Genomic DNA, 15,885 nt, shown 5'->3' with positions numbered 1-15,885 from the left:
AAGTTTCTCTCTCCCTTTTCAGAACTCATACAGCAAAGTATTTGGCATTTACAGCATGTCTTGTATCGTCAGCCACATTTTCATACTGCAAGAGCTTGTATTTTAAAATTAGATTTAACACTCCTCTAAGAGTTCTTATATTCATTGACTACTCTAGGCACTACTCATTTGCCAGGAGCAGTAAACAGTTTACCAATAAAAATACAGCACGGAGTGTAGGTCAGCTGTATTCAGAGCGCTCGCCATGTGCCAGGGGCTTTAAAAGTGGAGGCCTCTTCCCGATCACCGAAATAACCCTGGGAGGTATCCTTCCAAAGCCACACATTCCCTTCCTGTCTTCTCGTGCACCGCTCCGATTTCTCTTTCCACTCCGGGGGACGGATCTCTCATATTTACCGGCACAGAAGGAACGCTCGTAAAAAATTAGTTACTAGTATTACTAAGGCCGCACTGGCGGCGGCGGCGCAGCAACCACACCTACTCAGCTGCCGCGGCGCCGGGAGCCCGAAGAAGGAGGGGCAGAGGGACCACCGGGTCTCCGGGCGCCGCCCCCTCCTCGACTCCTTCGGGGAAGGTTCCCAGCCCGGGACCCGGGGCAGGGCCAGGGCGCCCCGGGTGGAGAGGGGCAGGCGGGCCGCTTCTTGCCCCCGCCCAAGCACGTGGGAGGCCGGCAAAGACCAGCGCCCAGCCGGAGAGGGGAGAGAGACCAGGCCAGGCAGGAGTCGCGGCCTGGGGAGACGCGGAGGTAGAATCCGGCGGCCGAATCGCGGTCGTCCCGCTGCCTCCTCACCGGGCGCCTCGAGACAACAGCTTCCTGAGGGCCGCCCCTAGAGCCCCTGCCTCCCGGCCCCCCGGCTCGGGTCACCCTGCCGGAGGCGGAGCTCCGCGGAGGCCGGGACGGCCCTCCCCAGCCGAATGCCCCCTTCCCCGCGGGCGTCCCCATCCCCCTCCGCCACTCACGGTGCTTGCCGCTGCCGCCGCAGCCGCCGCCGCTCGGGTAGCTCAGCAGCAGGAAGGGCAGCGGGGAGCCGGGGGACGGCGGGGTCCTCCAGGAGCGCTGCTGCTGCGGCGGCGGGCGCACTCCGAAGCCGGCGCCTCCATCGCCGGGGTAGAGCAGGAAGAAGGGGGCGGCCACCGGCGAGTCGGGCTCCGACTGCCCGGCGGGGGAGGCCGGCGGCGGCCCCACCTCGCCCTCTCGGTCCGTGCCCCCGGCGGGAGCGCGGCGCAGCTCCTCGGGCCGCCACTCCCCGCCCCTCGCCGGCTCCTCGCTGCAACTTTCGGCACCAGCGGTGGGCGGCGGCGGGGTCTCAGCCATGCTCACTCCTTCCTTCGCCGCCGCCTCCGATTCGCGCCCGGGCCTGGGCAGGGGAGCAGAGGGTCAGGGCGAGGAGCCGCCGCCCCGTCCCGTCCGCGCCACCGCCACCGCCACCTTTCTCCTCGGCCACGGGCTGGCGCCTGGGCTCCGCTCGGCCCACAGCCCGCCCCGCCAGGGTCCGAGCCAGCTGGAGGGATCGCCCCGCCCGACGGCGCGGCCTCGCTACCGGCCGCCTCCTCCAACCCCTCCCGTCCCGGCCCCCAGCCTGTGACTCGGCTCCCCTAGGGGGCAGCGTCCTCCTCCTCCCACTCCTCACCTTCCGCTTCCCTCCGGCTGGGCTGACTCCCTCCCGACCCTCCGGCCCTAGGCTTCGTCCTTACCCGCCCCCGCTCGGCCCTCTGAGGCGGTCAGGTGTGTCTGGTGGTTGAAAGGTGGAAGACCTGGCGAAATACCTGGCGGCGTTTTGTCGTGTAACCACCAACTTTATCGGTAACACGTAGGCACAAAGATCTGGGTTGAAGAAGAGGCAAGAGCTAATTTTTAAAAAGCACCTCCGTGCCCCTGGGTATTAAACTGTACCATTTGCCTTTCACACACTGGAACTTCAACCGTTGATTCACTGTTTTGATTAATGAGCTCTTTATGTGAGAAACCAAAGGTGGGTGTCTTCCTTTCACCACCTCTTTTGTTCCCGTCTTGTGCGCTGTACTGAAATCCTGTATTTGCTTTGACTTTAACTCCCTGGTTTTCTAGTGCCGCGGGTGCGCATGAGTGCATTTTAAATCAAATAGCTTAGAATTTATACGACAAATGTCAATTACAGGTCGACAGTTCTCTCTTTCACAGTGCCCGTGTCTCGCTAGTAATTAGCCACCGTTGCTTTGAGTATTCGAATAAATGATTACTGATCCAGTAATTCCCTTAAGTAAACATTTCTTTCGGCAATAAAGACAATTTCCAGTTACTCTCATGGTTCTTTATCCTGAATTCCTAGCTGATTAGCCTTGTGTTTAATGCTGGCATAGAAGCCATGTTGACTCATAATTAAAAATCACTGTTGTGTAACGTTTTGCCCACCTGCTTTTTCCTCTTCTCTGTTCAGCCCTTCCTTGTGTAGAGGAAGTTGTACTTCTTTGAAAGGAAAATTAAACATTTTTATTGCTGTTGTTATTCTCTGTAAATCACTCTTGAAATTACTACTCTCAATTACCATGAGACTTGCAATACTACTTTTCGCTGAGTCTTTTCCAAGCTTTTAGAAAGGAAACGTTTACAGGATAACTTCAACAGTCTTAGAAAATGTCTTAGCTTTTTGATTTCTGGCATTTCCCTGACCTGTTGATCCCAGTCCTACTACCTGCTTGAATAAGTTATTTGTCCAGCTCTGTAAAATGATTATATTATTCATAGATACTGTGAGGGCTAAATAAGAAATAGAAATAAAGCCTTTAAAATACAACTTAACATTGGGGTAAATAATAATTGTTAAGGCCGGGAGCGGTGGCTCACGCCTGTAATTCCAGCACTTTGGGAGGCCGAGGCGGGTGGATCACGAGGTCAGCAGTTCGAGACCAGCCAGCCCAACATGGTGAAACCTGTCTCTACTTAAAATTTAAAAAATTAGCTGGGCGTGGTGGCAGGCGCCTGTAATCCCAGCTACTTGGGAGGCTGAGGCAGGAGAATCGCTTGAAACTGGAAGGAGGAGGTAGCAGTGAGCCGAGATTGTGCCACTGCACTCTGGACAATAAGAGAAAAACTTCGTCTCAAAAATAAATAAGTAATAATAATTATTATTAGTAGTAGTACTTCAGCAGCACATAAACTAAAATTGGAACGATACAGAAAAGATTAACATTTCCCTGCACGAGGATGACCCGCGAATTTGTGAAGCGTTCCATATTAATAATTATTACTAGGTATATTTTATCATTTTGGCAAAATAGCATTTAAGTTACAATAATAAAACATACTGAGTTGGGGAAAAAAGCCTTTTCATTATATCTTCAGCATTTTTAAGGTGGTTTGGGCCTTAACTCTTGGTGCAGGTGAGAATCTCAATAGAAAGACATATTTGTCTTTTAGGAATTGCTAACTGTATGATACCTTCATAAGAAAAACTGAAAGCATTTGACCCAGCAGTCCCATTAACGGTATATACCCAAAGGGCTATAAATCATTCTACTATAAAGACACATGCACACGTATGTTTATTGCAGCACTATTTACAATAGCAAAGACTTGGAACCAACCCAGATGCCCATCAATGATAGACTGGTTAAAGAAAATGTGGCACATATACACCTTGGAATTATGCAGCCATAAAAAAGAGTGAGTTTATGTCCTTTGCAGGTACATGGATGGCTGGAAGCCATGATTCTCAGCAAACTAACACAGGAACAGAAAAAGCAAACACCACATGTTCTCACTCTTAAGTGGGAGTTGAACAATGAGAACACATGGACACAGGTAGGGGAACATCACACACCGGGGCCTGTTGGGGGGTGGGGGTAAGGGGAGGGGAAGCATTACAAGAAATACTTAATGTAGCTGATGGGTTAATGAGTGCAGCAAACCACCATGGAACATGTATACCTATGTGACAAACCTGCACGTTCTGCACATGTATCCCAGAACTTAAAGTATAATTTAAAAAAAAAGAAAAACTGAAAGATTGGATGTATTATATGGTTTTAACATTCACCCTTAACTGGATCCTTTATCTTGTTTTTACATGCAGAAATTCCAAAATAACATTATATTCTCATCAGGTTCCTTCACAGAGATGTTTTGCAATGTTTCGGTAAAGAATTTGACAAGAATCTACACTTAACCACTGCAGGTAGAAGAAATGAGAGCAGAGTCCTCACAGATCATTCTTGAGAAAGGCCAGTAATCAACCAAGGAAGTCACCAAGTTAAAATATGAAATATTATCTAGTCTGAATTGCCAGCTTTCTCCTTTCTTATTAGTCAAGATACCTACAGGTACAGAAACAATGACATGCTGTTAATCATTCAGTGCATTGGATTTTTGTGCCTCTATTTTTAAAAAGTTTTTTGTAAAAATATAGAACACTTTTCGAATTTGTGTATCATCCTAGTATAGGAACCATGTTAATATCTGTATCATTCCAATTTTAGTATATGTGCTGCTGAAGAGATTACTGTGCCTCTATTTCTAAAAAGAGTTCTATTTATGTTTTATGTAATTAATTAAATGGCAGTAAAATTAATACAGAAAATCAACTGAAATATGAGTTATTAAAATTGATAGACAAGGCTATTTATGGACTTTTTCTTTAAAGGTGGATGGTACTCCAAGTTCCTAGTTTCTTAATGCTTTTAGCTTTTGAATCAATAATATAATCACAGTTCTGCATTAACTTTAGTGACATAAAGGGCTGATTCAGCTGCTGTACACATTTAAGGAAGCCAAGATTATAAAAACAAGCCTAAACATGTTGCTCCTTCTTGAGAATGCACAGAGCATCTTCCTATACTGTTTTAAAGTGACAACATCCAAGCACTATAATTAAGAATCAAGCTCTATTAATTTTCTTGTGAAATAAAGCAGGAGGTGCTTTTCAACTTTATCTGCATTTTATTTTTAGTTATCCATGTTTGGTTTTTAAAAAATCCCTTGGTGGGCTGTGCGCGGTGGCTCACGCCTGTAAGACTGAGGCAGGAGAATCGCTTGAACCTGGGGAGGTGGAAGTTGCAGTGAGCTGAGATTGCGCCGCTACACTCCAGCTCGGGTGACAGTGCGAGACCCCATCTCAAAAAAGAAAAAAAAAAATCCTTTGGTGATCTTAAGGATACTTAAAAATATATTTAAAAACTTTTTAGGCCGGGCGCGGTGGCTCAAGCCTGTAATCCCAGCACTGTGGGAGGCCGAGACGGGCGGATCACGAGGTCAGGAGATCGAGACCATCCTGGCTAACACGGTGAAACCCCGTCTCTACTAAAAATACAAAAAACTAGCCGGGCGAGGTGGCGGGCGCCTGTAGTCCCAGCTACTCCGGAGGCTGAGGCAGGAGAATGGCGTAAACCCGGGAGGCGGAGCTTGCAGTGAGCTGAGATCTGGCCACTGCACTCCAGCCTGGGCGACAGAGCGAGACTCCGTCTCAAAAAAAAAAAAAAAGAAAAACAAAAACAAAAACAAAAAAACTTTTTAAAGATCAATGTTATGGACAAGAATATATTTTTAGTACAGTATAAGCTTCTTAAGAGCTGTGAATCAGGCCAGGTGTGGTGGCTCGCACCTATAATCCCAGCAGTTTGGGAGGCAAAGGTGGACAGATCACCTGAGGCCAGGAATTCAAAACTAGCCTGGTCAACATGGTGAAACCCCATCTCCACTAAAAATACAACAATTAGCCGAGTGTGTTGGCACGTACCTGTAGTCCCAGCTACTCAGGAGGTTGAGGCAGGAAAATTGCTTGAACCCAGGAGGTGGAGGTTGCAGTGAGCTGATATTGCACCACTGCACTCCAGCCTGGGCAACAGAGCGAGAAACCATCTCAAAGAAAAAGGAAAAAAAAAAAAAAAAAAGGAAGATACCACTTGAGAAGTGTTGATATTCTTTTTCAATATAGCATATAGATTTATTATAATTTTAAAATAATGGTTTTCTTGAGCTGTTTATTTTACATTGTATGGCACTTGGGAAATGTCATATTTGAAAACAGTCAATTTAAGCCTTTGTGTTAAACTTATTTTAATAAATGTAGAAATGTATTGATACTAATTAATATGATGCCTTATTGTGAAAGCTCTGAGTCCATTGTTCTTCTGAATTACTAAATTTTGATGACTGTAACTTAGTTACTTATTTTTTCAAAACATTCATTATAAAAACACCTAGTTACAACACTGTTGTGTGGGAATAAAATAATGAAAATTTAAAATATATGTATTTAAGGCTAGGTGCGGTGGCTCACACCTGTAATCCCAGCACTTTGGGAGGCTGAGGTGGATCACCTGAGGTCAGAAGTTCGAGACCAGCCTGGGTACATGGTGCAACTCCATCTCTACTAAAAATACAAAAAAATTAGTCTGTTATGGTGGCGGGTGCCTATAATCCCAGCTACTCAGGAGGCTGAGGCAGGAGAATCACTTGAACACAGGAGGCGGAAGTTGCAGTGAACTAAGATTGTGCCACTGCACTCCAGCCTAGGCAACAGAGCGAGACTCCATCTCAAAAAAAAAAAAAAAATATACACACACACACACACACACACATATACCTAGTCAATTTATATCTCCTCTCTATATTTATTATAGATACTCTTAAGAAGTAAAAACAATATATTTATCTACCTTGAGTGGGATGAAGAAAAAAATAAATAATATATTTAGGTCAATCCATGATAGTTTTCTTTGGGTGCAGACATATGGATACATTTTTCCATTTTTCTACTTTTCTGTATTTGTAAGTAGTCTGTAATGGATTGTTGCTTTTAAATAGAAAATAAAACACACTGAGGGGTTATTTTGATTCATAGTTTCATAATTATATATTTTTTATGAAGACCTAACAGCAACGTTGTGTTCCTTGTATATACTGTGGAGAAATAGAGTTCAAGAGGAGCTGATCATATTTGTGTCTTTTTTGAGTGTTTATTATTATTATTTTAGAGATGGAGGGTTTCACTCTGTTGTCCAGGCTGCAGTTATACTCCTGGCTTCAAGCAATCCTCCCACCTCAGCCTCCAGAGTTAGTGAAGATATTCAAAAACAGTATTCAAGAACAATATTCAAATAGCCTAATCATTGACGGAAACTCTAGTCAAGTTCCTACTACAATTTCCTTTGCCAAAATTTGAGGTTATTCTTACTATCAGATTTCTAATTAAAATAATGTCCTTGGACATAAATAGAAATATTTAGATTGTAATAATATCATACATATAGGTCAATTATTTTGAGTATTAAGGATCAGAGAATTGAAGAAAGAAGACTTCTCCTAATTCTATATCACTGACAATACATTGTTTCCACAGGTCTAAAGAGACTCCAGGGACTCTTCAGCCTACAGCATAGCTGAGATTACAGGTGCGACCCACCAGACTCAGCTAGTGTTTATCGTAATAATGTTGCTGGCCAGGCGCGGTGACTCAGGCCTGTAATCCCAGAACTTTGGGAGGATTGAGGCGGGTGGATTGCTTGAAGTCAGGAATTCAAGCCCAGCCTGGCCAACATGGTGAAATCCTATCTCTACTAAAAACACAAAAATTAGCCAGGCAATGTGGCATGCACATGTAGTCCCAGCTACTCGGGAGGCTGAGGCAGGAGAATTGCTTGAACCCGGGAGGCAGAGGTTGCAGTGAGCCAAGATCATGCTACTGCACTCCAGCCTGGGCAACAGAGTGAGACTCTGTCTCAAAAAAAAACAAAAAAACAAAAAAACAAAAAAAACCGGGCACGGTGGCTCATGCCTGTAATCCCAGCACTTTGGGAAGCCAAGGTGGGCAGATCGCCTGAGGTCAAGAGTTCGAGACTAGCCTGGCCAACATGGTGAAACCTCATTTCTACTAAAAAAAAAAAAAAAAAATTAGCCGTGCATGGTGGCACGTGCCTATAGTCCCAGATACTAGGGAGGCTGAGGCAGGAGAATCACTTTAACCCAGGAGGCGAAGGTTGCAGTGAGCCAAGGTCATGCCACTGCATTCCAGCCTGGGCAACAGAGAGAGACTTCATCTCAAAATAATAATAATGTTGCTGAAGATTTCTATGAATGTATCCAGTAATTCTCATGCTCTTTCAGGTTCTTCTTCTTCTTTTTTTTTTTTTTAAGACAGAGCTTTGCTCTTGTTGACCAGGCTGGAGTACAGTAGTGCGATTTCGGCTCACCACAACCTCCGCCTCCTGGGTTCAAGCGATTCTCCTGCCTCAGCCTCCAGAGTAGCTGGGATTACAGGTGTGCACCATCATGCCTGGCTAGTTTTTGTATTTTTAGTGGAGACGGGGTTTCACCATTTTGGTCAGGCTGGTCTCGAACTCCTGACCTCAAATGATCCACCTGCCATGGCCTCCCAATTTGCTGGGATTACAGGTGTGAGTCATTGTGCCTGGCCCGTCCTCTGCTTTAAAGCTTCATCTTTTCTTGCCAGTATTATTGCAAAGGATTCCTCACTGGTTTTCCTGCCTCTGGTTTTAATCTATTCCAGTTGCCCTGCTCTACAGCAGTTAGAATGAGTAATTTACTTTTCTGAACATTCACCTAATTATGCTACATCATTTCTTAAAAACCTGGGTTCACTTCCTTATGTCTGGGATACAATCTAAGTGCATTAACTACCTAGTAAGGTCTTTCATGATCTAACCCCTTCCTATCTTTCCAATATTATCCTCCTATCTTGTCTTACCCCTTGTTGCCTTTGGCTAAGCTTACTATGTCTGGCCTTATTCATATTGTGGTACCTACTCTACCTCTCCCAAACTCTACTCAAACAAACCTGTGATATTTTCTCTGCTCTCTCCATGTAGAAAGGTACATACCATTTTTGAGGTCCCATAGCATCCTATTTAAGCAGTTAATTGCTTTAATTGTAATGAATTTATGCCTCTTCCCAAAGTTAGCATCATTTTTTCTTTTTCCAATGCATAAAAGATTTATTTTTTGTACTATTTATTCCTTGTACTATTCCTAAGTAGTTCTCAGCCCCCCTCACTTTATTTTTTATTTTTTTGAGACACGGCCTCACTGTCCCCCAGGCTGGAGTGTAGTGGCGCAATCACGGCTCACTGCAGCCTTGACCTCCCAGGCTCAAGTGATCCTCCCACCTCAACCTCACCAGTAGCTGGGACCACAGGCGCATGCAATCATACCCAGCTAATTTATGTAGTTTTAGTAGAGATAGAGTTTCTCCCTTTTGCCCAAGCTGGTCTCGAACTCCTGTGCTCAAGTGATTTGCCCACCTTGGCCTCCTAAAATTCTGAGATTACAGGCGTGAGCTACCACGCCCAGCCTCATTTATTTGTAAGACTCTTTCTTCTTAAGATCACATCAAAATTCTTTTTTTCTGTGACCATCGGGTATCTGAATAAAAGCAATTTAGAAAAACTGGACTGAATAAGAAGCTTAAGGAATAACTTATTTAGCTTACATTTATATTTCCCTTTTTATGTATGCTCAAGTGTGGTGTGAATAAAACTGTAAGTATGTCTAAAAGAAGTCACTTAATAAATGTGAAAAAATTTTAGGTGCTAATTAAATTCTGCCATCTACTTAATTTGAATAATCCTTACCCCACCATGGCAAAATTGCCTATCATATATATTACAACAGGCCATATAAAACAATGCACAAGGGTAAAAGGTACAGCCCTTCTAGCATAAAGTTTTCTCTTTTTTTCAGACGGAGTCTTGCTCTGTCGCCAGGCTGGTGTGCAGTGGCAGGATCTCGGCTCACTGCAACTTCCGCCTCCTGGGTTCAAGTGATTCTCCTGCCTCAACCTCCTGAGTAGCTGGGATTACAGGAGTGCACCACCCGGCTAATTTCTGTATTTTTAGTAGAGGCGGGGTTTCACCATGTTTGCCAGGATGGTCTTGATCTCCTGATTTTGTGATCTGCCCTCCTCGGCCTCCTAAAGTGCTGGGATTACAGGCTTGAGCCACCGCGCCCAGGCTAGCATAAAGTTTTCTAACTGAGGTCCATGGACTCCCGGCTTCAGGGAGTCCAGGAACCCACTGTCATATGCAAAATGTGATTAGGACTATGCTATGGTTCTGGGGTGGGGTGTGGGGAGGCGTATTGTAGTCGCATGGTAATGCCACATCATATTTCACTCCTGTAATTAACTTCATTCATAGGCCTAATGTTATTAGCTGAGAAAAACCCAGAGCAATGTTTCCCAAAATGTACTCTGTAGACCATTTGGATTAGAATCATGTTGCATACCTGTTAAAATAGAGATGACTGGACCCAGCACCAGGACAGTTGAATCAGAATCTGTGCAGGTAGGGCACAGGAATCTGTACTTGACACTTACCAACTGATCCCTGGAGATTCTGGTTTAAGAACCATTATGGTTGGCCGGGCGCAGTGGCTCACGCCCGTGATCCCAGCACTTTGGGAGGCCGAGTCAGGCAGATCACGAGGTGAGGAGATCGAGACCATCCGGTGAAACCCTGTTCACTAAAAATACAAAAATCAGCTGGGCTTGGTGGCAGGCGCCTGTAGTCCCAGCCACTCAGGAGGCTGAGGCAGGAGAATCACTTGAACTCAGGAGGTGGAGGTTGCAGTGAGCTGAGATTGCGCCACTGCACTCCAGCCTGGGCAACAGAGCGAGACTCCATCTCAAAAACAAAAACAAAAACAAACAAACAAACAAAAGAACCATTATGGTAGAACCAAAGAAAAATTAACTCATTCAAGTGGAGTAAATTTGCTTTTTAAGACAGGGTCTCACTCTGCAGCCCAGGCTAGAGTGTAGTGGGGCATCATGCCTCACTGCAGCCTCAACCTCCCCAGGCACAGGCGGTCCTCCCACCTCAGCCTCCCAAGAAGTTGGTGCTACAGGCACGTGTGCTATCATGCCCAGCTAATTTTTTAAATGTTTTATGTTGCCCAGGTTGGCTTGAATACCTGGGTTCAAGCAGTTCTCCTATCTGAGCCTCTCAAAGTGCTGGGATTGTAGGTGTGAGCTACCACACCTGGCTGTTTTCCTTTTCTTTTTTTTTTTTTGAGACGAGTTTTGCTCCTGTTGCCAGGCTGGAGGGCAATGGCACGATCTTGGCTCACTGCAACCTCTGCCTCCCGGGTTCAAGCAATTCTCCTGCCTCAGCCTCCAGAGTAGCTAGGATTACAGGCATGCGCCACCATACCCGGCTAATTTTGTGTTTTTAGTAAAGACGGGGTTTCTCCATGTTGGTCAGGCTGGTCTTGAACTCCCGATCTCAGATAAGTCACCCACCTCGGCCTCCCAACGTGCTGGGATTACAGGCGTGAGCCACTGCACCCGGCCAGTTTTTTAAAACTGGATTAAAAAAAATAGTAAGGAACATGAAGCACTTACTACCTGTCAAGTGTTCTAAACTGATGTTACATGATTAACTGTTTAAACTATTAACTATTATATATTATTCAATGTGAGGAAATTGGGGTACAGAGAGGTTAAGTAGACCAAAGACACATGGTATGTGGGTGAAACAGGGCTTTGAACTCAATCTGGCTCTGGAGGCCAAACTTTTCCCAATCATTTCCATTTACTGCCTTTCTTTTCTTTTTTTGAGATGGCATTTCCCTCTTGTTGCCCAGGCTGGCGTGCAATGGAGCAATCTCAGCTCACTGCAACCTTTGTCTCCCGAGTTTAAGCCATTCTTCTGCCTCAGCTTCTTGAGTAGCTGAGATTACAGGCATGCACCACCACACCCGGCTAATTTTGTATTTTTAGTAGAGACAGGGTTTCTCCATGTTAGTCAGGCTGGTCTCTAACTCCTGACCTCAGGTGATCCACCCACCTTGGCCTCCCAAAGTGCTGGGATTACAGGTGTGAGCCACCACGCCCGGCCCTATTGGCTTTCTTAAAGCACAACATTTTACTAGTTTCCTCCATGTCTTTTTGTTTTGCAGTTTAACAAATGTTGATTCTTGATACTTGCTGTCATTTAAAACTGCTTCAAAGCAAATGTAAAATCACTGTTTTTATTTTTTAAGAATAGCTGAAAGAATCAAAATATATCATCTGGAATACATAGCTAAAGTAACTACCAATTAAAAACTCAGCTATGAGAAACTATATCTTAAACAAAATAAAAAAATACAGACTAATATTTGTTGATGGGGGGTATTAAGTTTCTATACTGTTTTTTTCTTTTTTATTGTTGAGACTGAGTCTTTCTCTGTTGCCCAGGCTGGAGTGCTCACTACAACCTCTGCCTCCCAGTTTCAAGTGATTCTCCTGATTCAGCCTCCCGAGTAGCTGGGACTACATGAGTGCACCACCATGCCAGGCTGATTTTGTTTGTTTGTTTGTTTCAGTAGAGATGGGGTTTTGCCATGTTGACCAGGCTGGTCTCGAACTCCTGACCTCAAGTGATCTGCCTGCCCCGGCCTCCTGCTGTGCTGGGATTACAGGCATGAGTCACTGCACTCTGCCTTTTTCTGTTTTTTAAACTTTCAAAGGCAAATTACAATTTTGTTTTTAAGAATAAAAAAACACAATCTGATTAGCTGAAGCAACTTTTTTTTTTCAGTGTGATTTTTGTTGTTGTTGTTTTGAGACAGAGTCTTGCTCTGTCACCCAGGCTGGAGTGCAGTGGTACGATCTCAGCTCACCACAACCTCTGCCTCCCGGGTTCAAGTGATTCTCCTGCCTCAGTCTCCTGAGAAGCTGGGACTACAGGCATGGGCCATCACACGTGGCTAATTTTTGTATTTTTAGTTGAGATGGGGTTTCACCACGTTGGCCACGCTGGTCTCGAACTCCTGACCTTGTGATCCGCCCGCCTCAACCTCCCAAAGTGCTGGGATTACAGGCGTGAGCCACCGCACCCGGCCCAGTGTGATTTCAAATTCTAGTTAGAAACATGATTTTTTTTGTTAACATCTATAATTCAGTGTTCCTGTTCAATACCTGTTCATCATTGTGATCTCCGAGATGTAAAGCATACTAAGTTCCACTTTTCCTGAATTATTCTGGTAATGTTAACTTGTATAATTTAACATGTTAACTTAAAATTCTTTTATTTCATAGCACCTCATCCATTCCTGATATATTAAATACTTTGTGTAAGATATGTGAATAAAATTAATTATTCAAATTATGTAAGCTAGATTTTATCTTTTAGATCACAAAAAGTAATTTTCCAGTTTGCCAAAAGCTTTGACCATTAGGTAGTTCTTAGAGGTCTGAGAAGTGAATAAAATCTATTTCTACACAAAAATTAAAGTGGCATGTTGATCTTATTTAACTTCTTCATAGATAAGAATATAGGTAAGAAACTGTGGCTTAGAGAAATTGACTGGCCCAAAGCCAGTCAGCTGATTAGTGGCAGAGTAAGTGCATCACTAGCTATTTAGTGGATCACTAATTTGATGTTTTCTTCTACTTTAATTTTTAATACTTTGTATTTTTCATAGCTGCCTATAGTTTAATATACTGCCATAAAACTAACAGGTTGTTGCTTTCCACTGATGCCTGCTACTAGTAATCTACTTTATTGGAACTCTTACCCATGAAGCTCTCCAGACTTCACAAAGTGAATTTTTACAAAAAAAGATGATCACATTGGTTAACAACTTATTCATGCACCAATGACAGTACCCAGCACATCTCAGTGCTCTTTAAATGTTTGTTAAATATACATACAAATTTTGAAAGATGAGGCTGGGCGTAGTGGCTCTCGCCTGTAATCCCAGCACTTTGGGAGGCCAAGGTGGGCGGATCACCTGAGGTCAGGAGTCCAAGACCAGCCTGGCCAACATGGTGAAACCCCATCTCTACTAAAAATACAAAAATTACCTGGGTGTGGTGGTGTATACCTATAATCCCAGCTACTCTGGAGGCTGAGGTAGGAGAATCACTTGAACCTGGGAGGCGGAGGTTGCAGTGAGCCTAGATTATTCCACTGCACTCTAGCCTGGGTGATAGAGCAAGACTCTGTCTCAAACAAACAAACAAACAAACAAACAAAAAACCAAAAACCAGCCAGGTGTGGTGGCTCACACCTGTAATCCCAGTACTTTGGGAAGCTGGGGTGGGTGGATCACCTGAGGTCAGGAGTTCAAGACCAGCCTAACCAACATGGAGAAACCCCGTTGCTAGCCTGTAATCCCAGCTACTCAGGAGGCTGAGGCAGGAGAATTGCTTGAACCTACAAAAACTAGCTGGGCATGGTGGCTTGCACCTGTAATCTCAGCTACCCGGGAGGCTGAGGCAGGACAATCACTTGAGCCCAGGAGGCGGAGGTTGAGGTGAGCTGAGATTGCGCCACTGCACTCCAGCCTGGGCGACAGAGCAAAATTTCATCTCAAAAAATACAACAAATTTTGAAAGATGTAAATATTATATCCAACAACTTATTTTCCTATTAACTCACATCAAAGTCATGTTTTATGTTTATAATATAGGATAGCACCATCTACATCCTAGCTACTCCAAAATGAATAATATTTATAAAGTACTGCGATGTCTCTAAAGTAATATATAACATATTTTTTTCCACTTTTCTAATGGAAGATTTTTCTTCCTTCAAAACATAATTTTTTTCTTACCAAATCCATCTGTCCCTACCCCCATATAATCTCCGAGTATGGCAGGGATTTGATATAAAACACTAGATACTTTCTTTGAAAATTTTTAAAAATTTATTTTGTAGAATCTCACGATATTGCCCAGGCTGGCCTTGAACTCCTGGGCTCAAGCAATCCTCTGCTTCAGCCTCCCGACAGCTGTGACTATAGGTACCTGCCATGCCCGGTTGAACACCAACAACTTTTTTTTTTTGAGACTAAGTCTTTTGGTCACCCAGGCTAGAGTGCAGTGGTACAATCTCAGCTCACTGCAACCACTGCCTCCTGGGCTCAAGTGATTGTCCTGCCTCAGCCTCTCTGGTAACTGAGATTACAGGTGCATGCCACCATGCCCAGCTAGCTTTTGTATTATAAGTAGAGATGGGGTTTCACCATATTGGCCGGGCTGGTCTAAAACTCCTGACCTCAGGTGATCCACCTGCCTCAGCCTCCCAAAGTGCTGGGATTACAGGTGTGAGCCACCATGCCCAGCCCAAATACTTTCAACTTCTAACTTCATGTCCTCCCTTTTTGCCCTGTCCTAGATTTTCTATAACTCATGTGCTTATCCAATGCTACCCTTTCCTCCCTAACTTATTAATTTATCATTTATAAGCCAACACTTAAAAGACACTGTTCTAAGTGCTTTATATACATTAATTCACTTAATCCTCATAACTCTACAAAGTAGGTACTATCATCCCCATTTTAGATGAGAAAACTGAGTAACAGAGAGATCAAGTAATTTGTCCAAATCCCAGGTACTAAGTGATGGAGCTGGGTTAGAAACCCAGTATTCTGGCCAGGTGTGGTGGCTCAGGCTTATAATCCCAGCACTTTGGGAGGCCAGGAGTTCGACCAGGACTGTACTCCCAGCTACTCCGGAGGCTGAGGCAGAACTGCTTGAACCTGGGAGGTTTAGGTTGCAGTGAGCTGAGATCACACCACTGCACTCAAGCCTGGGTGACAGAGTGAGACTCTCTTGCAAAACAAAACAAAACAAAACAAACAACCCCCCCCCTACAAAAGACCCAACCCAGCAGTCTAACTACAGTCTACTCTTAACCACTGACTTATGGCTTCTCTGAGGTAGGTATAATAATAGAGACTCATACAGATGAAGAAAATGAAACTCAAGAGATCAAGTAACTGAAAATCATCCTGTTAACTCCAAAACCTGTATTTTTTCTGTTATATAAAAAATAAAATAAAAAAATAAGAAGTATAGAATTGGGTTCTGAAGCCATAAAGGCTGGGTTGAAATCCTGGCTCTGCCACTTAATAGCTGTGTGACCTTGAGAAAGTTACTTCTTTTTGCCAGTTTCCTTATCTTC

At 44.3% G+C, this 15,885-nt stretch overlaps 1 protein-coding gene and 2 non-coding genes across 20 annotated transcripts in view; 1 reads left to right on the top strand and 2 right to left on the bottom strand.

Annotated features, from left to right (window-relative positions):
* The window catches only part of RUFY3 (RUN and FYVE domain containing 3), a 105,810-nt gene extending 103,585 nt beyond the window's left edge, over positions 1–2,225 (bottom strand). For all 18 annotated transcript variants that reach the window (XR_005239124.2, XR_012093353.1, XR_012093354.1 and 15 more), the window contains exon 1: positions 961–2,225. Coding sequence is in view for 10 of the 18 variants with exons in the window: in XM_037994705.2 (XP_037850633.1) it covers positions 961–1,315 (355 nt within the window). In the remaining 8 variants the exon portion in view is untranslated. The remainder of the gene's footprint in view (positions 1–960) is intronic.
* An 892-nt stretch (positions 2,226–3,117) lies between these two features.
* Positions 3,118–3,219, top strand: LOC119622517 (U6 spliceosomal RNA). Its single transcript, XR_005239133.1, has one exon. It is a non-coding gene; the product is annotated as a U6 spliceosomal RNA (small nuclear RNA).
* Positions 3,220–4,375: 1,156 nt separating this feature from the next.
* LOC119622518 (U6 spliceosomal RNA) lies at positions 4,376–4,479 on the bottom strand. Its single transcript, XR_005239134.1, has one exon. It is a non-coding gene; the product is annotated as a U6 spliceosomal RNA (small nuclear RNA).
* Positions 4,480–15,885: the final 11,406 nt, after the last annotated feature.

This window comes from Chlorocebus sabaeus, chromosome 7 (genome assembly GCF_047675955.1).
Source record: "Chlorocebus sabaeus isolate Y175 chromosome 7, mChlSab1.0.hap1, whole genome shotgun sequence".
NCBI classification, from domain to species: domain Eukaryota; kingdom Metazoa; phylum Chordata; class Mammalia; order Primates; family Cercopithecidae; genus Chlorocebus; species Chlorocebus sabaeus.
The sequence above is the reverse complement of the archived record's forward strand: the minus strand, read 5'-3'. Positions and strand labels throughout refer to the sequence as shown.